Genomic DNA, 19,668 nt, shown 5'->3' with positions numbered 1-19,668 from the left:
AGATGGGAGCCAGCTGTGTGCAAAGAGGGGGAAGGATAATGAGGTGGAGAGAGTGAACGAGCTGTGGGTTCATGTCTGATTTGATCAAATTAGTCCTGACATACTCTGATGCCCATCTGTCACACAGTGCTGTGTTGGGTGGGCTCACACCGATCCCAAGACAGGACGGGAATAGCCAAGCAAGTCCGTATGACGGGTGTGCGCACGAAAAAGAGATGTGGCATCTTACTGGTCGTGAAGCAGTGGCGGCAGGCGTAGCCTTTTAGCTCCTGTTCGCTGTCTTCACTGTCAAAGTCATCTTCACTGGCTGAGCTGAGGTCCACTAGAGAGAAGAAGGAAGGAGAAAGATACGTCACATACATCTCTTTACCGACCAACGAGTATATGTCAGGCCAGGCCGTCCCCTCTCCTCCCAGCTGCCACCATGACGTCAAAGCTACGTACAGAACTCGCTCGACGGCGGGCGTGAAGGAGTGTTGACGGGAGTTGAGGCGGTCCGTGTCTTGATGCGGCGGAAGACGGGCTGACGACGGTGTCGGCGATGGGCTCGACAACTGGCCGCCTCGGGAGTCTTCTTCCAGTAGTAGTAGAAAGTAATCAGCTCTCCCTGAAAGAAGACGATAAACAGGCACCGTTAAAACAGGCAGTAACATCTTAGGAACGCAAACGAGCGTCTGTGATAAGGGGGAGGATTCACTTTTGATTGCAAAGAGGTGAAATATCTGCAGTTAGGTGGAATGAAATCTGTGGAGGATACACATTAGCAGTGGGTGCTGCGTTTCACAGTGAAAGGCCATGGAGCGGGTCAGTCCATGCCAGGATTTGTAGCTGGCTGGGCATGTTTGTGCTGCGGCCCTGTCTGTCCCAGGATTAGGCCAGGAGACTCACTGAATGCAGGGATATTAGGATCAGTGCAATGGTGGCTGCCTGGGTGGCAGGAGGTTGAATGGGAACAAAAGAACATGTCAGGCAGAGCTTTGGCGCTACAAATAGGGAGTGAAATGGCTCCTCGCCCCTTCACTGGAAGAGTCAATTGAACTTTAATCAAACATTCGGAGGGGTGCGCTTGCCAGCGAGCGGGGCGGATAAATCCAGTGTACAAAAGGCCGTCAGGAAATCAATACCCAACTGAAACATTAACACATGCAATCATGGATCAGAAAGCACTTTGCTGAGGCAGCCTGTGCATATTAACTGCAGCTTTCCTGCCACACTCGTGAAACACAAGCCCTAAAAATTGGCAACAGGAGTCGGTGGCAATTATGTAGTTTCCTGTAAAGCTTCGCCTTTTCTGCCTCGCTGTGAACTCTCACTTGTTAGTCATCTTCCACTGACTCTATAACAAATTTACAAAAGGTGCAGTGTGTGTTCGCAGGGTGAGCAGTAAGTCACCTGTAATCTCAAAAGCCCCGAGGGCACCCAGCCACTGTCTGAGGTCTGTTAAACCGCTGTTCAACAAAGCTCCCAGGGTTTAATGGCTATTGATTGTTTTCCTTCTCTGCTTCAGCCGAGAAACTTGACATTAATTAGTCACACCATTACTCTCTGAAATGCATTAACAGCTTTTCAGCAACAGCCTGATATCGTCTATCAAAATGTAGCGAAACATGAAAAAGGAGGAAGTGATTTGATGAAATGGCTAAGAAAAGCCCCCCCCCCACTTTAACAAAAACAGAAAATAAAGCCAGTGAACCGTAGCACACGTACACATACAATGTAACTCTTAGGGGAAATTCATATCTACCAGAGCCTGCAGGATCCACCTTATCAGGCAAAGCAGTGCTGGAAACATTTACTGAGGGTGTCTGAGCTCAATGAAACCTCCTCACATTTCAGGGTAAATTAAGGCACTACACCAGGAAAACCACTGCTCCAGCCGAAAACAGTCTCAAACCCCACGAGCTGGTGGAGGCTTTATCTGGATTGGTGGATGGATTCCACATGCAGTGGGCTTTAAGATAAAAAAGCACATGGATACTGATTATATTATCACCTAAAAGCTACATTATGCTGCTGCCGTTTCAGTCGGCGACAGAACTTTGTGGCCTTTCTTGTGCGCCTCCCACTTCAACCTGCCAGCCAGTTGGGAAGGGGAAGGGCGCAGGTGCTAACTGAAAGAAGGCGGGCATCCTGATGTGAAATCTAATTGAAATGTGCAGATCAAAAGTGTCGAGTGGTGCCGAGCGCTGGCTTTGCTCTGTGCTTAATGACTGTTCTCAGCAGTGCCTCTCTGCCTCCTCGCTGCGGGTTGACAAGTACACGGCCTCAGCAACAGCTTGGCAGACACAAGGAAAGGTCACCCTGCCTCTCCATCACTTACGCTGTGTCAAGTACCATTACATTAGGCAGGGGCTAATGAAAACATTAACTTGGGCTTTTGAATGGGAATTAACAGGTGTGGTGATGAGCTGGTGCAGCTAGATGTAAATAAAAAAGAGGAAAACAAGAAGCACAGTTCAGCAAATTCAGTACAAACATGATGCAGTGGAAATGTCTGCAAGTACAATAATATCTGTAATATACACAGATTTTAAATTTGAATGCAGCAAGTATAGCATGGTTAACTAAAACTAGGTTGCAGGTAACTAAAATGAATTAAAAAAAATAGATGTTTGTGAACCTAATTCAAACTAAAATGAAAATAAAGAGAAAATATCCTCAATTTTAGTGTTCGGTGTTTTTTTTGTTTTTTGCCAAAACTTGCCTTATGAGGCTTTGATATACATGTCCATTAAGACTCAACTGCTTTCAAAATCTCCTGTTTTTAAAAAAAAATTATATCTGTGGTGACTTTCCGAAATCTCGCTTCAAACTGAAATGAGCAAACCTGCACTGAAAACTAACTGAAACAAGACTGAATCCAAAGCAAAAAATCACAACAAAATAAAAATAATAATAAAAGCTCGTTCAAAATCATAGAACTGTAATAACTGTGTAGTGCAGTCGCACTGATAAAGGAAGGACTGTGAGCACAGTGAACGTGTTGTGCAGAGAAACAGCCCGATGTGAACATGCTGCACGTGAGAGAAGCTTTGTGCAATACATTTGTGTCACAGTGAGACTGACAGATTTGGGTCCTCTGAAGTTGTGCAAGTCCCGTCTCTCACACCGACTGAAGACTTTTCTGCATCAGAGCCACTTTATCATGCTGCCACATGCCCGCAGCAACAATTTAACTCCAGTTACCTCGCAGTTTATTCTCCCCGTTTGGCCGTTGTGGAAGCAGGTTTGTGTTTTACCTACTGATGCCATGTCTTTTTCCCCTCCCTTCATAAAATTAACACGTCCATAAAAGAAACAACTAAACAAACCTGCATCTAAAACAGCTGAAAGACAAATTTACATAGTCCCAAGGCTTCTGCAGCATAATTTTCTCCCTAGTCCACTAAATCGCTGCAGAGCGGCACAGAGTGTGCTGCTGCTGCTTTGCAGAACATGAGATAGTGACAACATAAGCTCAGTATTATTAGGCCTTTTAGGCTGCTTCCATCTGCAGGAGCTTTCTGGCCGGTGGATTATCCAGCAAGGGAAGGGCTTACCCTCATATCAGGGCGCTCAGGCCTTCCGTTCCAGTTACTGCCACTTAAAATGGTCATCTACATAAAGATGTGCAGTTATTTAAAAAAATATGTTCATAGTGATTGTTGTGCTATTGCTTTAAATTAAATACTTGCAGTTCGAGTTCATAAAGCATGCATATAGAGATGCGTGACTTTTGTATTTTAACCTTACTGTAATATTATTCTCACAAACAGCTGCTAACAGAGGTTAGCAGGTGACGAAATTAGGAAAATTCCTCCTGAGGCCAGATTTTGACTGAAAGGGTTAACCACTTTAGGCTGCAGTGTAATTGTGGGTGGGAGCGCTGGTTGAGGGTGAGCTCGGTGGTCGTATGTACACGGGTAGAGCTGAGGGCGAGGGCTAAACTCGTGTATTTACACCCTCATCTCCTCTCAGGCCCAGGCCTGAACAGATGGTTTCTGTTTTTCCTGGCAGATTTGTGACAGAGCCACAAAAGGCCTCTGCTTTGACATGAAGCCAAACGGTTAAGGCCGTTATTGGCAAGAGCAGGGGAAGGAGGAGAGAACAGGGGAGAGCCGAGGAGGGGGAGGGCTGAGTGCCGAGGAGAGTCGAGAGGGAGGAATATAAAAAAAAAAGAAAAAAAGAAAGCCAGCAGCGGAGAACAATGGACAATCAACACTGAATCCCAACCACAAACCAGTCCTGAAAATCTCACAGCAAATAAAAATCTCTGCTAAAAATTTAAGGCGGTCGGGGAGCAGAGAGGGCTGGGAGCGTGTGATTTCTAGGTTCTGGTGGCTGACAGCGAGTTGTGTAAACAACCATTAGTGCAGCATGAACCTGCGCTACTCCTGCTTCCTCCACAGCCTGCAGTCAGAGCAGGGAGGACTGCTTCCTGCTTCATTTCAGTAAGGTGAAAGGGGAAGTATTTCTGAGCTAAATCAAGCCAGGGCTTAATTATACATGAGCTGGACCTGTGGACTCCCAACTCTTCCGTCGCCCATGACAGACTGTCTGGAGCGTGCGCGACTTCGCCATCATCCTCACCATGAATGTAACTGGAGGGCGTAACTTTATGAACGTGTATGTGCTTCAGTGGGTTTGTGCGTCCCATTTAATATGTTTCAGTGAAAGTTTATTTTAGAAATTATCAGGATTTTTATTAAAGTTGCCGAAATGGTAAAGATGACAGAAATGTGCGCTTCCAAACTTTTTATATTATATGCAGCCAGTGACACCAGAGTCTAGTTCTGGATTTACAAATTTCCAATAATAAATAAAACATCGTTATGTCAGGTGGAATAAAAACTATTAGTGCTTAGCGTTACCAAACTACACTTTCCCTCCTTGCGTCATTTATTTGTGTTTGTGTTGTGTGAAACTAAATGACAAGGCCAAATATTTAAGCTACTAGGCACATGTACAGTATGTGATGAATTCAAAAACACACCTACACCATAGCGATGCCTCAAAAACGAAGAAAGACTGAATAGTGAAAAGATCTTGGCTGGTGGAGCGGGGTGCATGTGAAAGGCGGCTAAATAGACAGCCGTTCCCTGCTGCGCAGCGCCTTTCTGCCGGAGAATGACTGAATAAGCTCTGCTTTCACAGGTCAGGGATGCACATGCTGAAGAATCAGCACTCGTGTTTTTCCTGCTGTAAGCGATTTGGCCAGTGAAAGCAGATTGGATGGCAACAGTGCCTTTTTTGCTGGAGGGTCGATCCTGCGTGTTCTGCTGATAAGCTAGTCTCCCCTCCCCTAAAAAAACAAAAACAAAACTCACAACATGAAGCCTACCAAAGAACTCAATTACACAGGAGCTCTGGCTCTCTGGGCTCCGTCTATTAGGCTGAAAAAAGATTTTGCCTACACTCAGCTGCGCTAAATTGCCTGTGGTCTGTTAAAAGAACATCAATACGTGCTGGTTGAGCTTCCATCAGCCGGCAGCGATTTCACTGCCTAAACAAGTTATATCATTTACCAAACGCGGAAGCTGTTCTGTCACACCGCCGACAGCTGCTGCCAACTGGACCAGGCTCCTGTAGTTTGCCGCTGGTTTAATTAGTGTTTCAACCTAAGTATTTATAATCACACTCATCCCCGAAGTTCTGGCTGCTGAGCTGAGGACATGGCAATGAATTCAATGCGACGTTTGTACAGATTGTACCGGGGCAAACATCTACTGCGTGAGGTTGTGTTGGGAACACCGTTCTCCTGTTGGGCGTCCCATAAATGACAGGGCCTTCGGGGACCGAGTGGTTCCTTTTTTCTCCGAGAGAAGAAGATGCTGTAAGGAGCGCTCGGCACATCGCCTCCTTTAAAAATCAGACATACAGCTCAGATCTAGCATCTCTGTGTGGACCTGAAAATGAGCGCACGCGCTAGAATGATAACAAACTGCAGGAAGCTGATAAATTAAAGCTCCAATAAACTCACCAGTTGGTGTTGGATGCTAACTGTTTGCTGACTGAGAGCGCTTGTTCAATGCGTGACGTTAACAAGAAGAAAACGCACACTGTGGCTTCACCTGTGTTAGCTTTTCTAATGCGCTGCCAAAGCACCTTTCTGTCTTTTTCCCGCTCTGTGCCAAAAACAAAGCAGGAACCAGCAGCATAAAAACGTCTCACCAAATCAGTTTTAGCGTTTTATCTCCCCCCCCACCTTTCCTGCCCTCTACATCTACACGGATTACAGCTGACATTCTGGGCTGTAACATTACTAAAACGACACCACCATCTAATATATATGACCGAACTACAATTACGGAGTCGTCTTGGTGATAATGCTAGGCCTTTATGAAGTTAAATATTTAAACATGGAGCAAAGAGAAACCAGTAGGGAAGCTGGTAGGGAAAGAAAGCTCTCACACACACTCAGATGCTTTTGTCCTATGCCTGTAAATTGTTTTACACTGCTTCACTGACTTTATTAGATTAAGGCTGCTCTGAGTTGTATTGTGAAACACTTTCTTGATCTAGAAATATAGAGTATAATACACTTATGTGTGCATGAAGTAAGTAAATTACCAGTGTTTTCATGCAATTTAAAATCTCACAGGACGCAAAGAGACAACCTGTACTGAATATAATTTCAGGCATGAGTTGCTTTTACATCAGTGTTCTTTACGCTGTCATGCATATTTTACTTTGCTGAGTAACACTGTTGTCTGCACACTGAAAACAGTCTGTCTTTAAAGTAGTAAAAGCCCAGGTATTGCAATACGTTCTCATTTGCAATCTGCTGCTGCTCGTGCTGTACCCTTTTCCACCAGTGACGTCGTCTGGGCTCGGTCCTGCAAGGAAATGGGCCAAAACTCTCTAATTTGATCTAATTTTCAGCTGTCAATTTCTCTGTCGAGCTGCACGGCAAACTAAGCAGTCGCCGATTTAAATCAGTTTGGCAAACACCGTCTGTTGATGTTCTTTATGAAAACGCTCCCAGTGAAAATATCAGGCGCGTAGTTATCTGTGATCTACCATTTCAGCATATTCGGTTGTTTAAACACTGAAGGCAGCAGATCGTGTTCCATGACGTCCTCTCGTGAGTGAAGGAAATGGTGGCCAGTTGCAGACGGTCAGGCGACACATCCACCCACTTCCCCCTGTGGGCCTTTATGTGACTTTATATAAGGCATTCCTGAGTGCTAGTCGGGCCTGGTGTGTTTACACAGCGCTGGGTGCTTACCCTTGGCACTGGCTGTTCGAGCCGTGCTGACGCTTCAGGGGCAGCGCGGCTAATAGGAGCTAGCGGGAGGAGCAGTGAGGGCCGGGCGCGCGGTACCGGACCTCTGGGCTTTGTGCTGTGCGCTCCGCTCAGGACTCATACATCTTCTTTCATGCAACTGGAATAGTGTGTGTGTGTGAGAGAGAGAGACAGAGAGAGACTGGAGATAATGGGAAAAATCTCTGTTATTTCCCACACCTAAAATATCTAGAGATATTGTTGTTCTCATGTTCTGGAGATCTGGGATTTGGGAATGAGGAGGGAGAAAATAAATGGGCACTTTCCTCCGGGTATTAGCTGGCACTTGCTCCGATCAGCCAAGCAGCACAAAAACAAGCTCAGTCATAAGCAAAGATGTAAAGTCTGTGTGAAAACACAGACTTTACTGGCTCTTTTGAGCCAATGCCCATTTTACTCCCTTTTTTCATAGGACGCTACTACCCTCTCCGTGCTCTCCCAGTCATCTTTTCATATTTAAAGGCCAGTTTATTTTCCATTTGCAGGGGGAAAAATTAATCTTTCTCTGCTCTGTGGTGGTGGCAGGCCCATATCCTGGAGGAGGTCTATTACCTCTCCTGCCAAATAGACTCCCCCCTCCAGGTTGAAGTGCATTAATACCTCCTTTATAGCCAATCAACTGGACTAGTCATATATTTCAAAACCAGTAAAAATAATTGAAGAAACCCTCTGCGAGGAAACAGTATTCATACACTTTAATCTCTTATTCAAGAGACTCAAATTGGTTTTGAGGAATAAAGTATGAAAAAAAAAGTAGCACAAAAGGAGACGACACTAAAGCGTTGGGGTGTAAAAATATTACAGGATATGTTGCGGGTTTTAGAAAAGGAGGGCTGACGTACCCTCACCTCAGAGCAGGCGAGGAAATGAAGCAGATGAAAAGTATGACAAACACCTTTGATTTTCCTTTGATGTCTGTGTCAGCACTATATCGGCACACTTCCAGCAGGAGCAGCCTCGCAGAAACAGCAAAGTCTGCACTGTTTCATGAATCAAAATGTATATCTAAGAATTATTTAACAGCCGAGTCTAAAGGCTTTGAAGCAACATGAACCTGTTCGCTCTGCAGCCAATTACAGGCAAAATAAAAATGCAGGTCGAGCCCTTTACGAGGTTTTATATCTAAAGAAGTAAAAGCACAAAAACAGTGTGGCTTCTGTGTTTTGTTTCCAACACAAAGTTCACACTGAACGAGGTGAGCTGCTGTTAATCATTGCCAGGCCTGAATCTGACCTGTTTGTACTGTGGCACGGGTCACACGGACGTTCAATAACGATTACGACACACACCCGCACGAAGAGCAGGGAGCTGCTGACAGGAGGAAATTCCCTCTGCTTATGTACATAAATAACACATTTACAAAGTGCGAGAGGTACAAAACAACTTTGGCAGTCAGTGACAAAGCTTTTGTTTAAAGGAGGCATACGATACAACCAACAGGAAGCTACCTCTAACCGCAGGCACAATAATCTCCAGTTGCAAAAGTTTGGAGTGTACAAACATTTTCCTCTCCAATCAGCTAAGAAGGAAACAATTCTCTGAATTTATAAGATTAAAAAAAATACTAGCTTAGGTTTGATTAAATGACAGTAATCAAAGTTATGGCCTTTGATTCTCTCTACCAGGCCAGACACAAATGTAACTTTGTTGATGTTCAAACAGTCACGTTTATTGCTTTGTAATCCTAGTGGAAGACATCGCATTGCCCTTTAGTTTGCTCTGAAAATGGCTGAAAGACCAAGAGAAGGAAAGGAAAAATCCCAAGTGCTAATAATAAAGCACTGTAGCACAAACATGAGATAAAGCAGGCTTCTCCACAGAGCTGACATATGCTGTAAACACAGTGGTTCAAATCACATCTGCACTACTTGTTTACTACTTGCTAACAGAGGGTGCTAATTAATGTTGAGTGTGTAACTTGCCTGGGAAGTACATTTAAGCTCAGGTTTACACTCAGGTGCAAACAAGTATTTTTAATATTAATATTATTATTTTCCCCTGAGCCTGATGTGATAATACTACGCTAGAGTTGTTGGCAAGCAGCGCTTCTTAACAATAAGGCCTCACAGCATTAAACTAAAACTTGCTTTCTGTAACTTACAAGGAAACTGCAAATGCTTCAGTTTCTCTGTTTTTGTATCAGTGGCACAGAGAGAAATAAACGAGCTTACCGTCTCTTTGTTGGGCAGCAGCTCTTTCCGGATCCTGAAGAAGTTTTTGCCGAACTGTCTCAACCCTTTAATGAAGCGCTTCTGCAATTTTTTTGCACAGAGGAAGAGAGAGAGAACGAGAGAAAGAGGGGGGGAGAGGGAAAGAAAAAAAAGAGAGCAGTGAGTATATGTTAAGTCAGCTAAAGTACCACAGAATAAAGTTTTCTGCTTAACACCACGACAAAGAACATTGTTTTCATTTCGCTAGTCTGCGGTCGTCTGAGGTTTGCTGTGTTTTTTATAAACCTCTACAGCCGTTTAAACTCCGGAGCAAACACAGCCATGTCAGGGCAAAACCAGAGAGGAAATGACAGGCAAGGCAGGGAGAGACGCTGAGATTAAGCTCGTCGTTTCACGAGCGCAGAACATACAGTTAGACAAACACGATCTAATGTGAAAACAAACACAACAGCAGACGTGCCAAACGTGTTGTTAATCTCCCAAGTGAAAGTTCAAAGTCAAAAGCTAAACTTGAAGATGCCTCTCTGTGCGTGGCACTCCGTTTCTAATTCTGCCGTTATATTTTGGCAATCTAACAAACCCCAGAAAAATTTAAATGTCCAAAAAAAAGAATTCTTTCTAAGTGAGGTGAACTACACGATGACAGAGAAGGCTACTTTGTGACACTGGATTTAATCTGACATTAAAAATAAACTGAACGTCAACGAGAGCCCTTACCTCAATGTGAGCACAAAAAAACAAAAAGAAAAAACAATGTCGGAAAGCCCCCAAAAATCAGAGCAACCTACATATATTTCTTCTCCTTTAAGAGCCACAGACTGCGAGCCATAAAAAGCGACGGCTGAAAAACATTCATAACCAGCGAAGCAGACAACCAAAGGGTTTACTTTCTTGCTCCAGAGGCGAGCCCCGTTCCACAGTGATCTCAGCCAACCGTTTCCACCAAGTAACTCCAGCAAAAAAAAAAAGAAAAGCAGAGAAAAGTCCTCGGGGAGCACAGCACAAATCTCTACGTCCACCCACAGGTAAAGGGAAAATTAAAGGGGGGTAAATCCACAATGTCTCCGACAGGACGTCGTTCTTCTTATGTTTTTTTTTTTTAACAAGAAAGAAATAGCTTGTCACTCTCTGCTCTTCCACTACAAAGGGGAAGGCTTTACATGTGATCTTTCTGCAAGAGAGCCTCTGGTTTGCAGCAGGATGGAAAACCCGAAGTGGAGTCCTGTGCTTCATGTTAGTGTTAGGCACAGCTTTCATTTCAGCCTCTAGCACTGAATGGGCAAGCTTTACTTCTCTACCCACCCCTCTCACTCACACACACACACACACACACACACACACACACACACACACACACACTACACACACACACACACACACACAGAAACCTAAGCCAATGCTTGCGACTGAAACTACACAGGTTTCTATTTCCTTGTGAGGAAACTACAGCATGGAGTGAGCCTGCACAGAGGCAAAACTAGCTGCCCGCCTGAGAGGGGAGCCAGGCTGACACAATTTGTGTGGAGAAAGGTCTTGGACACGGTGGAAAGGACACAAGTGGGAGGGAAAACCAGATATGGAGCCTCTCCTGTGTTGTCCGGAGTTCATTTTCCATGCCATGTACAGTATGTTATGCAACCACAGATTGTTTACATACCTCATTTTGGTGGGGGAACAAAAGCCGAATTTACAGAAGTAACGCAGCCTGCTGCGAAGCACAACTGTCTTTCAGGGAAAATTACAGGCGAGAGAGAGCTTTGTGAATTACTATACTTACGTCCTTAACACAAGCAAACTTGATATTCTCAAATTTTCCAGCTCTGCTTTGTTATTGTGCAGACAAAAACATAAAGAAAGAAGGCACAGGTCGAAATTAAACCAGACTAAACAAGCAAACACAAAAGGGCCTGATCAAAAAGCTAGTCGCGCTCAGCTGACAGCTTAACAAAACGGCCTGTCCTGTAAGTGTCATGAGACAGCAGCTAATTTGCATTCATCAGCTTGAAGGTGTAGCGGCTGATTAGCCAGTAGATGGAGCCGTCTCTAACACCAGCACCACATGCAACGGGAAAAAAAAAAAAAAATTTCCGACCACTCAAGGGGGTTAAGGGGGAGATTACTATTTACACTGTCACTCAAAAGCAGTCTAGAGAGCAACAGAGCACCGGTGGAAGGCCTATTTCAGGGTTTGTTTGACAGGCGCTGACAAAACCGAGTAAATAACCAGCTGAAGTATTAGCTTCACAAATGTTTGCGGGGGAAAAACAAGAGGAAAACTACCCGAGGATTCACAAATATTTAATAAACCTGAACCTGAGGTAGACCAGATGATAAGGTGGATGAGGGGTGAGGTGGTGCTGAGGATAAATTTCCATGTCTCAGCTTTACCTGAGCCTGCAGAGCTTCTACGTCAAAAATCAATTAGACCTGCCCGTGCAGCCTGCATCTGTCCTAATTATGTCACCTTAATTATGTTTCCCCCCCAACTGTACTATTTACTCAGTGCGCCCGTTCATCTCCACAGAGGAGCTGCATGCGTGCTCTCCCTCCCTCTCGTTTTCTTTCTCTCGCTGGCTCCCTCCTCCCTTCTCTACATGTCGGCTCCAGTTTAAGGCTCCATTTCAGCTGCCTGGGCTCACTGCTCTCCAGCCCAGCTAATAAATCATCTGCCAATCTGCTCCCCGAATCGCTCTGCCCCTGCTCCGATTGCTCCAGCCCTTGGTTGCTAGGCAACACAGCGGCAGAGGAGGGGCTCGGAGAGGCAGAGCAAGCTGAGCAAGGGGGGGGGAGAGAGAGAGAGGGAGTGAGTGAGTGAGCAAGAAGGGGAGAGGGGGGCAGCTGGGTGGTGGAAGCGCTACCAAATAGCCATCCGCTGTGCAGAAACAACAGGCGTCTCTCTCTGAGCGTGTTCCAGAGCGCTGGCGCTTTTTACCCGCCCCGAGTTTCCGCCCCGAGTCCAACAGTGCACTATTGTAAGCCCAGAGAGGAGACGTAAAATAAGAAAAATAAGGAGGAGAAAAGAAAGGAAAAAAGGCATTAAATAGCCCTTTGTTGCGTGCAGGCACTTCCTGCTTGAGAGGTGATTGTTCGAAGCAGTAAAACTGGTTAAGATAAATGCAAACATGGGCGCAAAGATAATATCACAAAGACAGGCTCAGACTCAGACACACACACACACACACACACACACACACACACACACAGGACATAATTCCCGCTAAATGTCATTCCATAAAAACACTGACGCAAGACCAGCACAGCAGCAAACAAAGCTACTTCCACTCAATATGGAGTCATTATACTTGACTTGTTGTTAAAAGCTGACCTTTCCGAGCCTGCTGCGAATAAACCCAGAGGGCAATCAGTCAGCTAGCCAAAAACAAAAAGCAAAGAAAAACACACACACACACACACACACACACACACACACACACACACACACACACACACACACACACACACACACACACACACACACACACGTGTCTGTTATGAAACATCAGCCCGTTACTTCGGGCCTGGTGAGCAGAAAGGAAATCACAACAGTCTTGAATAGGGGGAACCGCACTGACAGACAAGAGACTACCCACATCCTCTTTGTACAGACACCTCACAGAAAGCACAATCTATGTAGATATGCTAAAATTTGCACTGTTGTCCCGCAATTACAACCATAAAGTATATTTTATAAGCCTTAACTTTTCTGTAAAAGACCTAAAAGTCACCCCGCCCTCAATTTATTTATTTTTTTAAAACAACAAATGTGAGAGTATCCTGATCCTCTGCAAAGCAAAGCAACATCCACTGCTTTCTTTTGCTTGCAGTGACACAAAAGGTGGCAGGAAATTCCAGCACACACCCATCCTGCCTGCTACTTAGTTATCAAACAACAACCGTCTCCTAAATAAAAGAAACACACTGCTGGCACAATAAAGGGAATAAATTTTGCTGTTGACATTAAACATAGCCTGCGGCACGGGAAACAGGGAGGTGTGTTGCATTTTATCCGTCTGCTGGGTGTCAGCTCGGCTCTGCAGGTTTGTATTCTACCACTGGGGGGCCGCTACTCTGCTCTTCTCCCTCGTTCCCCCCCTCCCCACCTCGTTGCTGTCGGAGGCCCTGCTCCAGTCATCCATCAGCCCAAGAAACAGCCGGAGATAAGCCGCAACAGAGTGCAGCTGGCTAAGGAATAGACCTCCCGCCCTGCAGCAGTCGTAGATCAGCCTCGCTATCTGTGACGTGGCGACACACACGGCACGGCTGCTGCTTCTGATTGTTTATAGGGCACCTCCTGTTGGCCGGCGCATTATTAGCACCGCTTATTTACTAGAAGGAATGACAGCAGCCTCGGGTGAAGCCACATTTCATTATGATGACCTTCAGCAAAGTCTGAAGGGCCAGAAGGTGCAGAGGAATCAATTTACTGATAAAACAACTGGATTTCCTTTGAATTCTACAGACACACAGTGGATCTAAATGAATAACTTTAACTAAAATCAGCTCAATGTTACCTCTTTCGATCAAATAAAATGATAATAATCAGAACATATTTTATTTTTACGATTAATTATTATTACTAAATTAGTAACAACTAATTGAAGCTGCAGGAAGTCTCCAGTAAAGCCTGAAAACACTGAGGTACGAGTCAACTTCAAAGCTCAGTCCAAAATTTATTTGTGTATAAAGAAGATTGCAAATCTTGCAATTGTGGTTAAATCAACCACACGCGCCCCCCAACCACCCACTGAGAAACAGCTACAACGAGCTCAGACCGCATAGTAGATGTTTCTGATAAATTATTTACAGTTTCATATTTTATTTTATAAACACGCGAGATTTTTCTTGGGCGTAATCTGCAGTCATCGCCTTAGTCACACGTCAAAGGGTTTTGGTTGGCGCTGGCGTCAAGGTGATGGATTTCCGGTGTCTGACAGTTGCACTAATAATGTCACGGTGAAGGATTATTCGGGGATTGACTGTCACAAATCTTTCTGGAGTGAAATAATGTTCTGTTCCTGCGAGAGGACAATAAAAATCAAACGACACTCTGCTTTGAGATGTTGTCACTTCGTCCAGAGCTGTAATGAAACGCCAAACATATGACTGTGGCAGCGGTCCTGTCGTTTGAATGTGTGTGTGCGCGTGTGGGGGGGGGAGATTATTCGCATTTCACTCAAAGTTTAGAAGGTTGAGACGAGGTCCAGGAGTATATGCTGCTGCAGCCGTAATCACACGGAGGACAGGAGATGTGAGTCAAAGAGGGAGGAAGGGAAGGTGGCAAGTGACCCCGCAGACAGGCTGATTCTGTCATTTCAGCGGTCCCTGCTGTCACTTTTATTCACATCTCTAAGAGAATGGCTGGGGTGAGAAAAGAACAGGCAGGGATAATGAAGCCAGTCCTGGAGGCGACGAGATACAAGAGGGAGGAGGTGGAGGAGGCAGAAGAGCGACGGGGGTGATGATGAATAAATGAAGAGCAGCAGGGCTGGTTTCTGCGAGTACGTCAAGGTTGGAGCTGCATTTACACCTGTCCCTCAAGGCTGCAGGGCTGAAAAGGCACAAGTGGTGATCAGATCAGTGGAAGCCGTGTCCTTGGCCAAGAGTCAAGATGCTGCTCCCCCCCCGGGCGGCAGACGCTGTGTTGCAGGTGAAATCCTGCTGACTGCCTCCACCCGCAGACACAAAACGCTTTTGGGACAGAACATGGCAGACGCTGCGTACCGGACTCCCCAACAGCTCCTCGGCTCTTGTTACATAACGCCGTCAGCACGGTGAGATGAATCCGTATAAATGAATGAGTGAATGGAGCAGAACACAGAGAGCAGCGGGGTGACGGTTTCAGCACATCATCTCCCAGTGGAACAGCAAAATAACACAATCAGACACACATATATGTACATAATAATGGATGTGACTGTAATGGAATATTCGGTCTATTCAAATTGCCCAAATGATTTGCTGTGAGCTTGTTTTAGTGTCTGAGTCTCCTGCTGCCGAGACAGCGTTTCTTTGACAAGTGGTCTGTGGTCGACCCCGCTGTGGTCGAGTGTGGCAATAAAGCCTCCCATCACCGCGCCCCGTCCCTTGCTCTGATTACCTTTGCACAGCTGTGCCTGCCATCGGCAAGTGTAAATACGAACGCACAAATAAAAGGCAAACTCATAAGTAGTCCACAAAAAAGGAGGGCTCACTTAATTTGTTGTGATCCACCGCGGCCCTGCCGTGGGCCGAGGGTTTAATTTAAACGCGTCCGTCGTGTTTGATTACAAGACAAACGACGCCCATTCATTTCCACTGGATACGAGCTGGAATCAAAGTCTGCCAAGCGTCAGGATTACGAAAACAATATCACCGAGAGGAAAGGCTGATTCATTGAGGAGGAGGAACGACTAACAGCAGCCATTCAGCGAGAGAGGCGGGTGTTTGTTTCTAAGATCTACAGTCAGATCCTTCAGCAGTGTTATCTTTAAAAGAGCCCGAGTATACAAACATGCAGCGCAGTGTGTCATAACGCATCAAGGCCAAAGCCGGAGCGCTCAGTCGTTCTGACACGGTCTAATTTGGCGCTTTCATTCCCCTCCTTCCCACTCATGATGCAGTGTTTGATCAGGGAGAAGGGCTGCCATTTTCTGATCCCAGCCCTTCAACAGCTGTGCTGAAATTCACATCGAAATTGAAATGGAGGCAAACGTTACCAGCCCCCCCTTTTTTCCCCTCTTCTCCCCCTTTTCCAGGCTTCTATGCTAAAGATTTATTCTGTGGGTGATAAACAGGATGCAGCTGCTCTTGAGCCTTGGAGGAGCTGGAAACTGACAAGTGTTTTTACTGATGTTTTGTGAGGCCAGGCCAAGAGTCTCAACAGCTCCCTCTAAAGTCAAACGGCAGACAAACAAGAGGCGCACAGAGTGAAATGAAATGACAAAAACAGCAGCTCGCTGTGGAAACCAACTAATATTTATGCAGCCCGTGTTATTTTTAGATCAGCACGCGTTTGCTAATGCGTGACAACATAAAAGAATGGCTCTCTTACCACTTCATCCTCAGACCAGCACTTCTCTATCAGTTTGGGTACCGGCTTTTTCACCAGACGCTGCAGAGCCTTGCCGGCGTCGTAGCTGCTCTCGTGAAGCTAGAGGGGAAGAAAAAACAACAACAACAAATAAATGAGAAAGCAAACAAACATAGCTTTTAAAAAAAAACAACCAGTCTCACTAAGGGCACCTGAGTAGTATCCGCACCTTTTAATGAGCTCAGAAAGCAACGCAAAAAGATTTTACATCCAGGTGTGACTGAAGCTGTTACTATAAATGAGAGGGATGTCACACACTAAAGACCCAAGACCCCAGCCTAGATATAACAACAATAACAGTGACAAAATCAATTGCCGTGCTTCTTTTAAGCTTTGTGTCACATTCGGCTGGGCGAAGCAGACAGCGCTGGAGCTCTTCCTCTGAGAATAAACAAGCATCACTCATTGGAATTGCAAATGGAGAGTAAGGTCAAGAGACAGTGACCTGCCCGCTATGTTAATTTTCCAGTTTATAGATTTGGAATATAGATGCCCTGTTTATGGTGATTATAATCTCTTTCTTGCTCTCAATTCCTCCAGTATTCATTATCAATCCGACGGACAAACCTCGCGTTATGCCTAATGCACTGCCGGCTCCTGAGGATGGGTTTGCTGAAAAGGACTTATCACTGCAAATCACTGCACAGTGAAATCACAGCTGAACGCACCGTACAAATCTCTGCGATTCATCGTTAACTCTGTTCATTTTCTGTGATGCACGCTCGGCTCGCAGTATTAAGACTTGCTGCAAGGCTACTTACAGTGTTAAGTGCGTTTAATGTAGTGTCATCTCGAGACGCTGCTAGACACCCATCTTCTGTTGAGCCTCCATCACACATCCCTGCGAAGGCAGCCATGCTCCTGTGGACGTGACACAGATGATGTAACGTTTTTAAAGGAAAAGCCACAAATCTAGCTAATCATTCCCACACAAACATAAGCAGAGGACACCTGGAAACAGTTCCTGCCATTCAAACGTGGCTAACCACATAATGTTGAATAAACAGCCTGCACACTACCTCAATATTGAAACACAGAGGTCACCTGACTGAACAAACATGATCGCGCAGTCCATTTATGTGCATATCTGCAATTATATGATTAAGTTTTAGAGTCAAACAAACATGTGATTCAAGTGCAGACTTTCAGCTTTAATTCAAGTATTTCATTAACCCTTCAAGAATTATGACCATTTTCATAAAGTCGCATATTCATAATAGGGGGCCATGTATAAAATTTAACTGGACAAACTAACCCAGTATTAAATAAAACAGCTTGTCTGATGTGATCTCCCTGTTCTTGAGTGTAACCGGTGGTTTGCACCTTATTCTAAACTCTATGTGCATTAACGAAGACGTCTCTAGACTGTAGACTGACGATAAGCCAACCTACTTGAGCTCTTGACTCGGTTACATCTTACAAAGTTGTTTTTTGTAACCATGGAAATAATTTAATCATCATGCAGTTTAGTTGTTTTCTGTGGTCTTTCAGGACTTCTATCTCACTGGGCTTCACATTTAAAATGATAGTGAAAGGCTACAAAACATAATTTCAACACTTTGAATCGAATTCAGATATTATGTCTGCCTCATTTGTTAGGAAATAATAAAGATATTCAAAAAAAAGAAAAAAGGAGTGTTAAACAGTAGATCTACTGAATAAATCAGTGCTGCTGAAGTGAGATGCATTTTGCTGTAGTTTCAGCTTGTCGTGCACCTCTTCATTTGTGTAACCTGCTGTGGGTGGCACGCTGCCGGTATCGTGCCAAAAAGCAATCGCCTGCGAAAAACTGATTTCTGGTATTTGCCAACAAATGATTGTGGGAATTTAAACTAAATAAATGACTTGTTGGAGTGTAATTTGTCAAACACATCTCTCATGAATAATAAAAAAAGTCACATTGAGCCAGAAAGAACAGTAAGGCGAAGCTGCAGTTTGTGGCAAAATGACTTTTCTATATAGTTCCCTTCATTTATCCAAGTAAAAAGTATCACTGACATTTAAAAAATGTTAAAACAGAAACCGTAAATAGATCGTAACTCACAAAAGTTACTGCTGGCACCTGCGGCGTGCTCGTGGGCGCGCTGCACCTCATTTGTAGAAAACATGAACAGCTTTGGAAAATTTTACTCGCACGTCATAGTTTAAAAATCATTAACAAAATATTGTTGTTGAAATTCTTGAATCACGCAAAAAGGTAAACACTGGTGTTGTTATCAAAGTTTGTTCTGTTATGTACTGATTTTTATGACAACACCTGTGTTCACGGCAGCAATTATGATCATTACCTCACTGGCCAAAATATTATGGACCCGAGTGTAATTGAGGTAACATAAACTTCAGTGGAAGTTGTGCAATGCTGTCTGGCATGGTGGCATGGTGATTAATTACACTGTGGCCTCTGACACAGAAACCTGTCAACACACATCACTGGAACTGGAACAACATCCCATCGAGCTCTGATGACCGATTGCATCCCAAGATACCGAATGTGATCAGAGGGCAACACTAATAAAAAGCAATAAAATACCAATGTTGAGACTTCAGCAATTCCCATCCTGGAATTGATCCTGGACAGAGAGACATGATCATGACATTTACTTTCACTGACAAAGAGTATTTTATTCATATTTGTAGGTCAGAGGTCAATTTAAAAATCACTTTTCCCCCCTTTTTTTTGTGTGTGTGAAAAACCTCCAACAGCTTTAGACCTTGCATAACTGCCAAGTCTGAGGCCCTGTGTGTCTCTGGGCTCACCTTGCAGCTCTGAGGTACATGAGAAGGTCACAGTCATTGACCCCTGGCATCCAGACCAGCTCCTCATTCTCGGTTACGGCCTGGCCACCAGGGGAGGGGAAAGGCTGCAGCTCCGGGAGCTTGGCCTAATTAGGTCCACGGAGGAGGAGAGAGACAGATGGTGTCACACTACAAATAGCACACAGGCTTGAAGAAAATATCCTCTTTCAGCCGCCTGTCATCAACTTTTCACTGTGTGTTCCTGAGTGGTGGGACGGCAGGAAGCTACTGTCACAATAGTTTAATACACAGTATATATGACACCGAATTATAAATACTCTGAAGGTGTTAGTTTAAGACGGGATTATGTAAAGATACCTGACATTAAGGGGAGGGTAACACACACACACAACTTTGTAGAGTTTCAG

At 44.8% G+C, this 19,668-nt stretch overlaps 1 protein-coding gene across 4 annotated transcripts in view; it reads right to left on the bottom strand.

Moving 5' to 3' along the window:
* The window catches only part of rerea (arginine-glutamic acid dipeptide (RE) repeats a), a 132,272-nt gene that overhangs the window by 7,735 nt on the left and 104,869 nt on the right, over positions 1–19,668 (bottom strand). For all 4 annotated transcript variants that reach the window (XM_082518710.1, XM_082518711.1, XM_082518712.1 and 1 more), the window contains 6 exons: positions 19,262–19,386; positions 17,266–17,365; positions 16,466–16,564; positions 9,436–9,516; positions 445–607; positions 230–322 (listed from right to left, as the gene is read on the bottom strand). In XM_082518710.1, the coding sequence (XP_082374836.1) occupies positions 230–322; positions 445–607; positions 9,436–9,516; positions 16,466–16,564; positions 17,266–17,365; positions 19,262–19,386 (661 nt within the window). The remainder of the gene's footprint in view (positions 1–229; positions 323–444; positions 608–9,435; positions 9,517–16,465; positions 16,565–17,265; positions 17,366–19,261; positions 19,387–19,668) is intronic.

This window comes from Aulonocara stuartgranti (assembly GCF_965226115.1).
Source record: "Aulonocara stuartgranti genome assembly, chromosome: 20".
Taxonomy (NCBI): domain Eukaryota; kingdom Metazoa; phylum Chordata; class Actinopteri; order Cichliformes; family Cichlidae; genus Aulonocara; species Aulonocara stuartgranti.
Note: the sequence above shows the minus strand (reverse complement) of the source record. Positions and strands in the feature narration are given on the sequence as shown.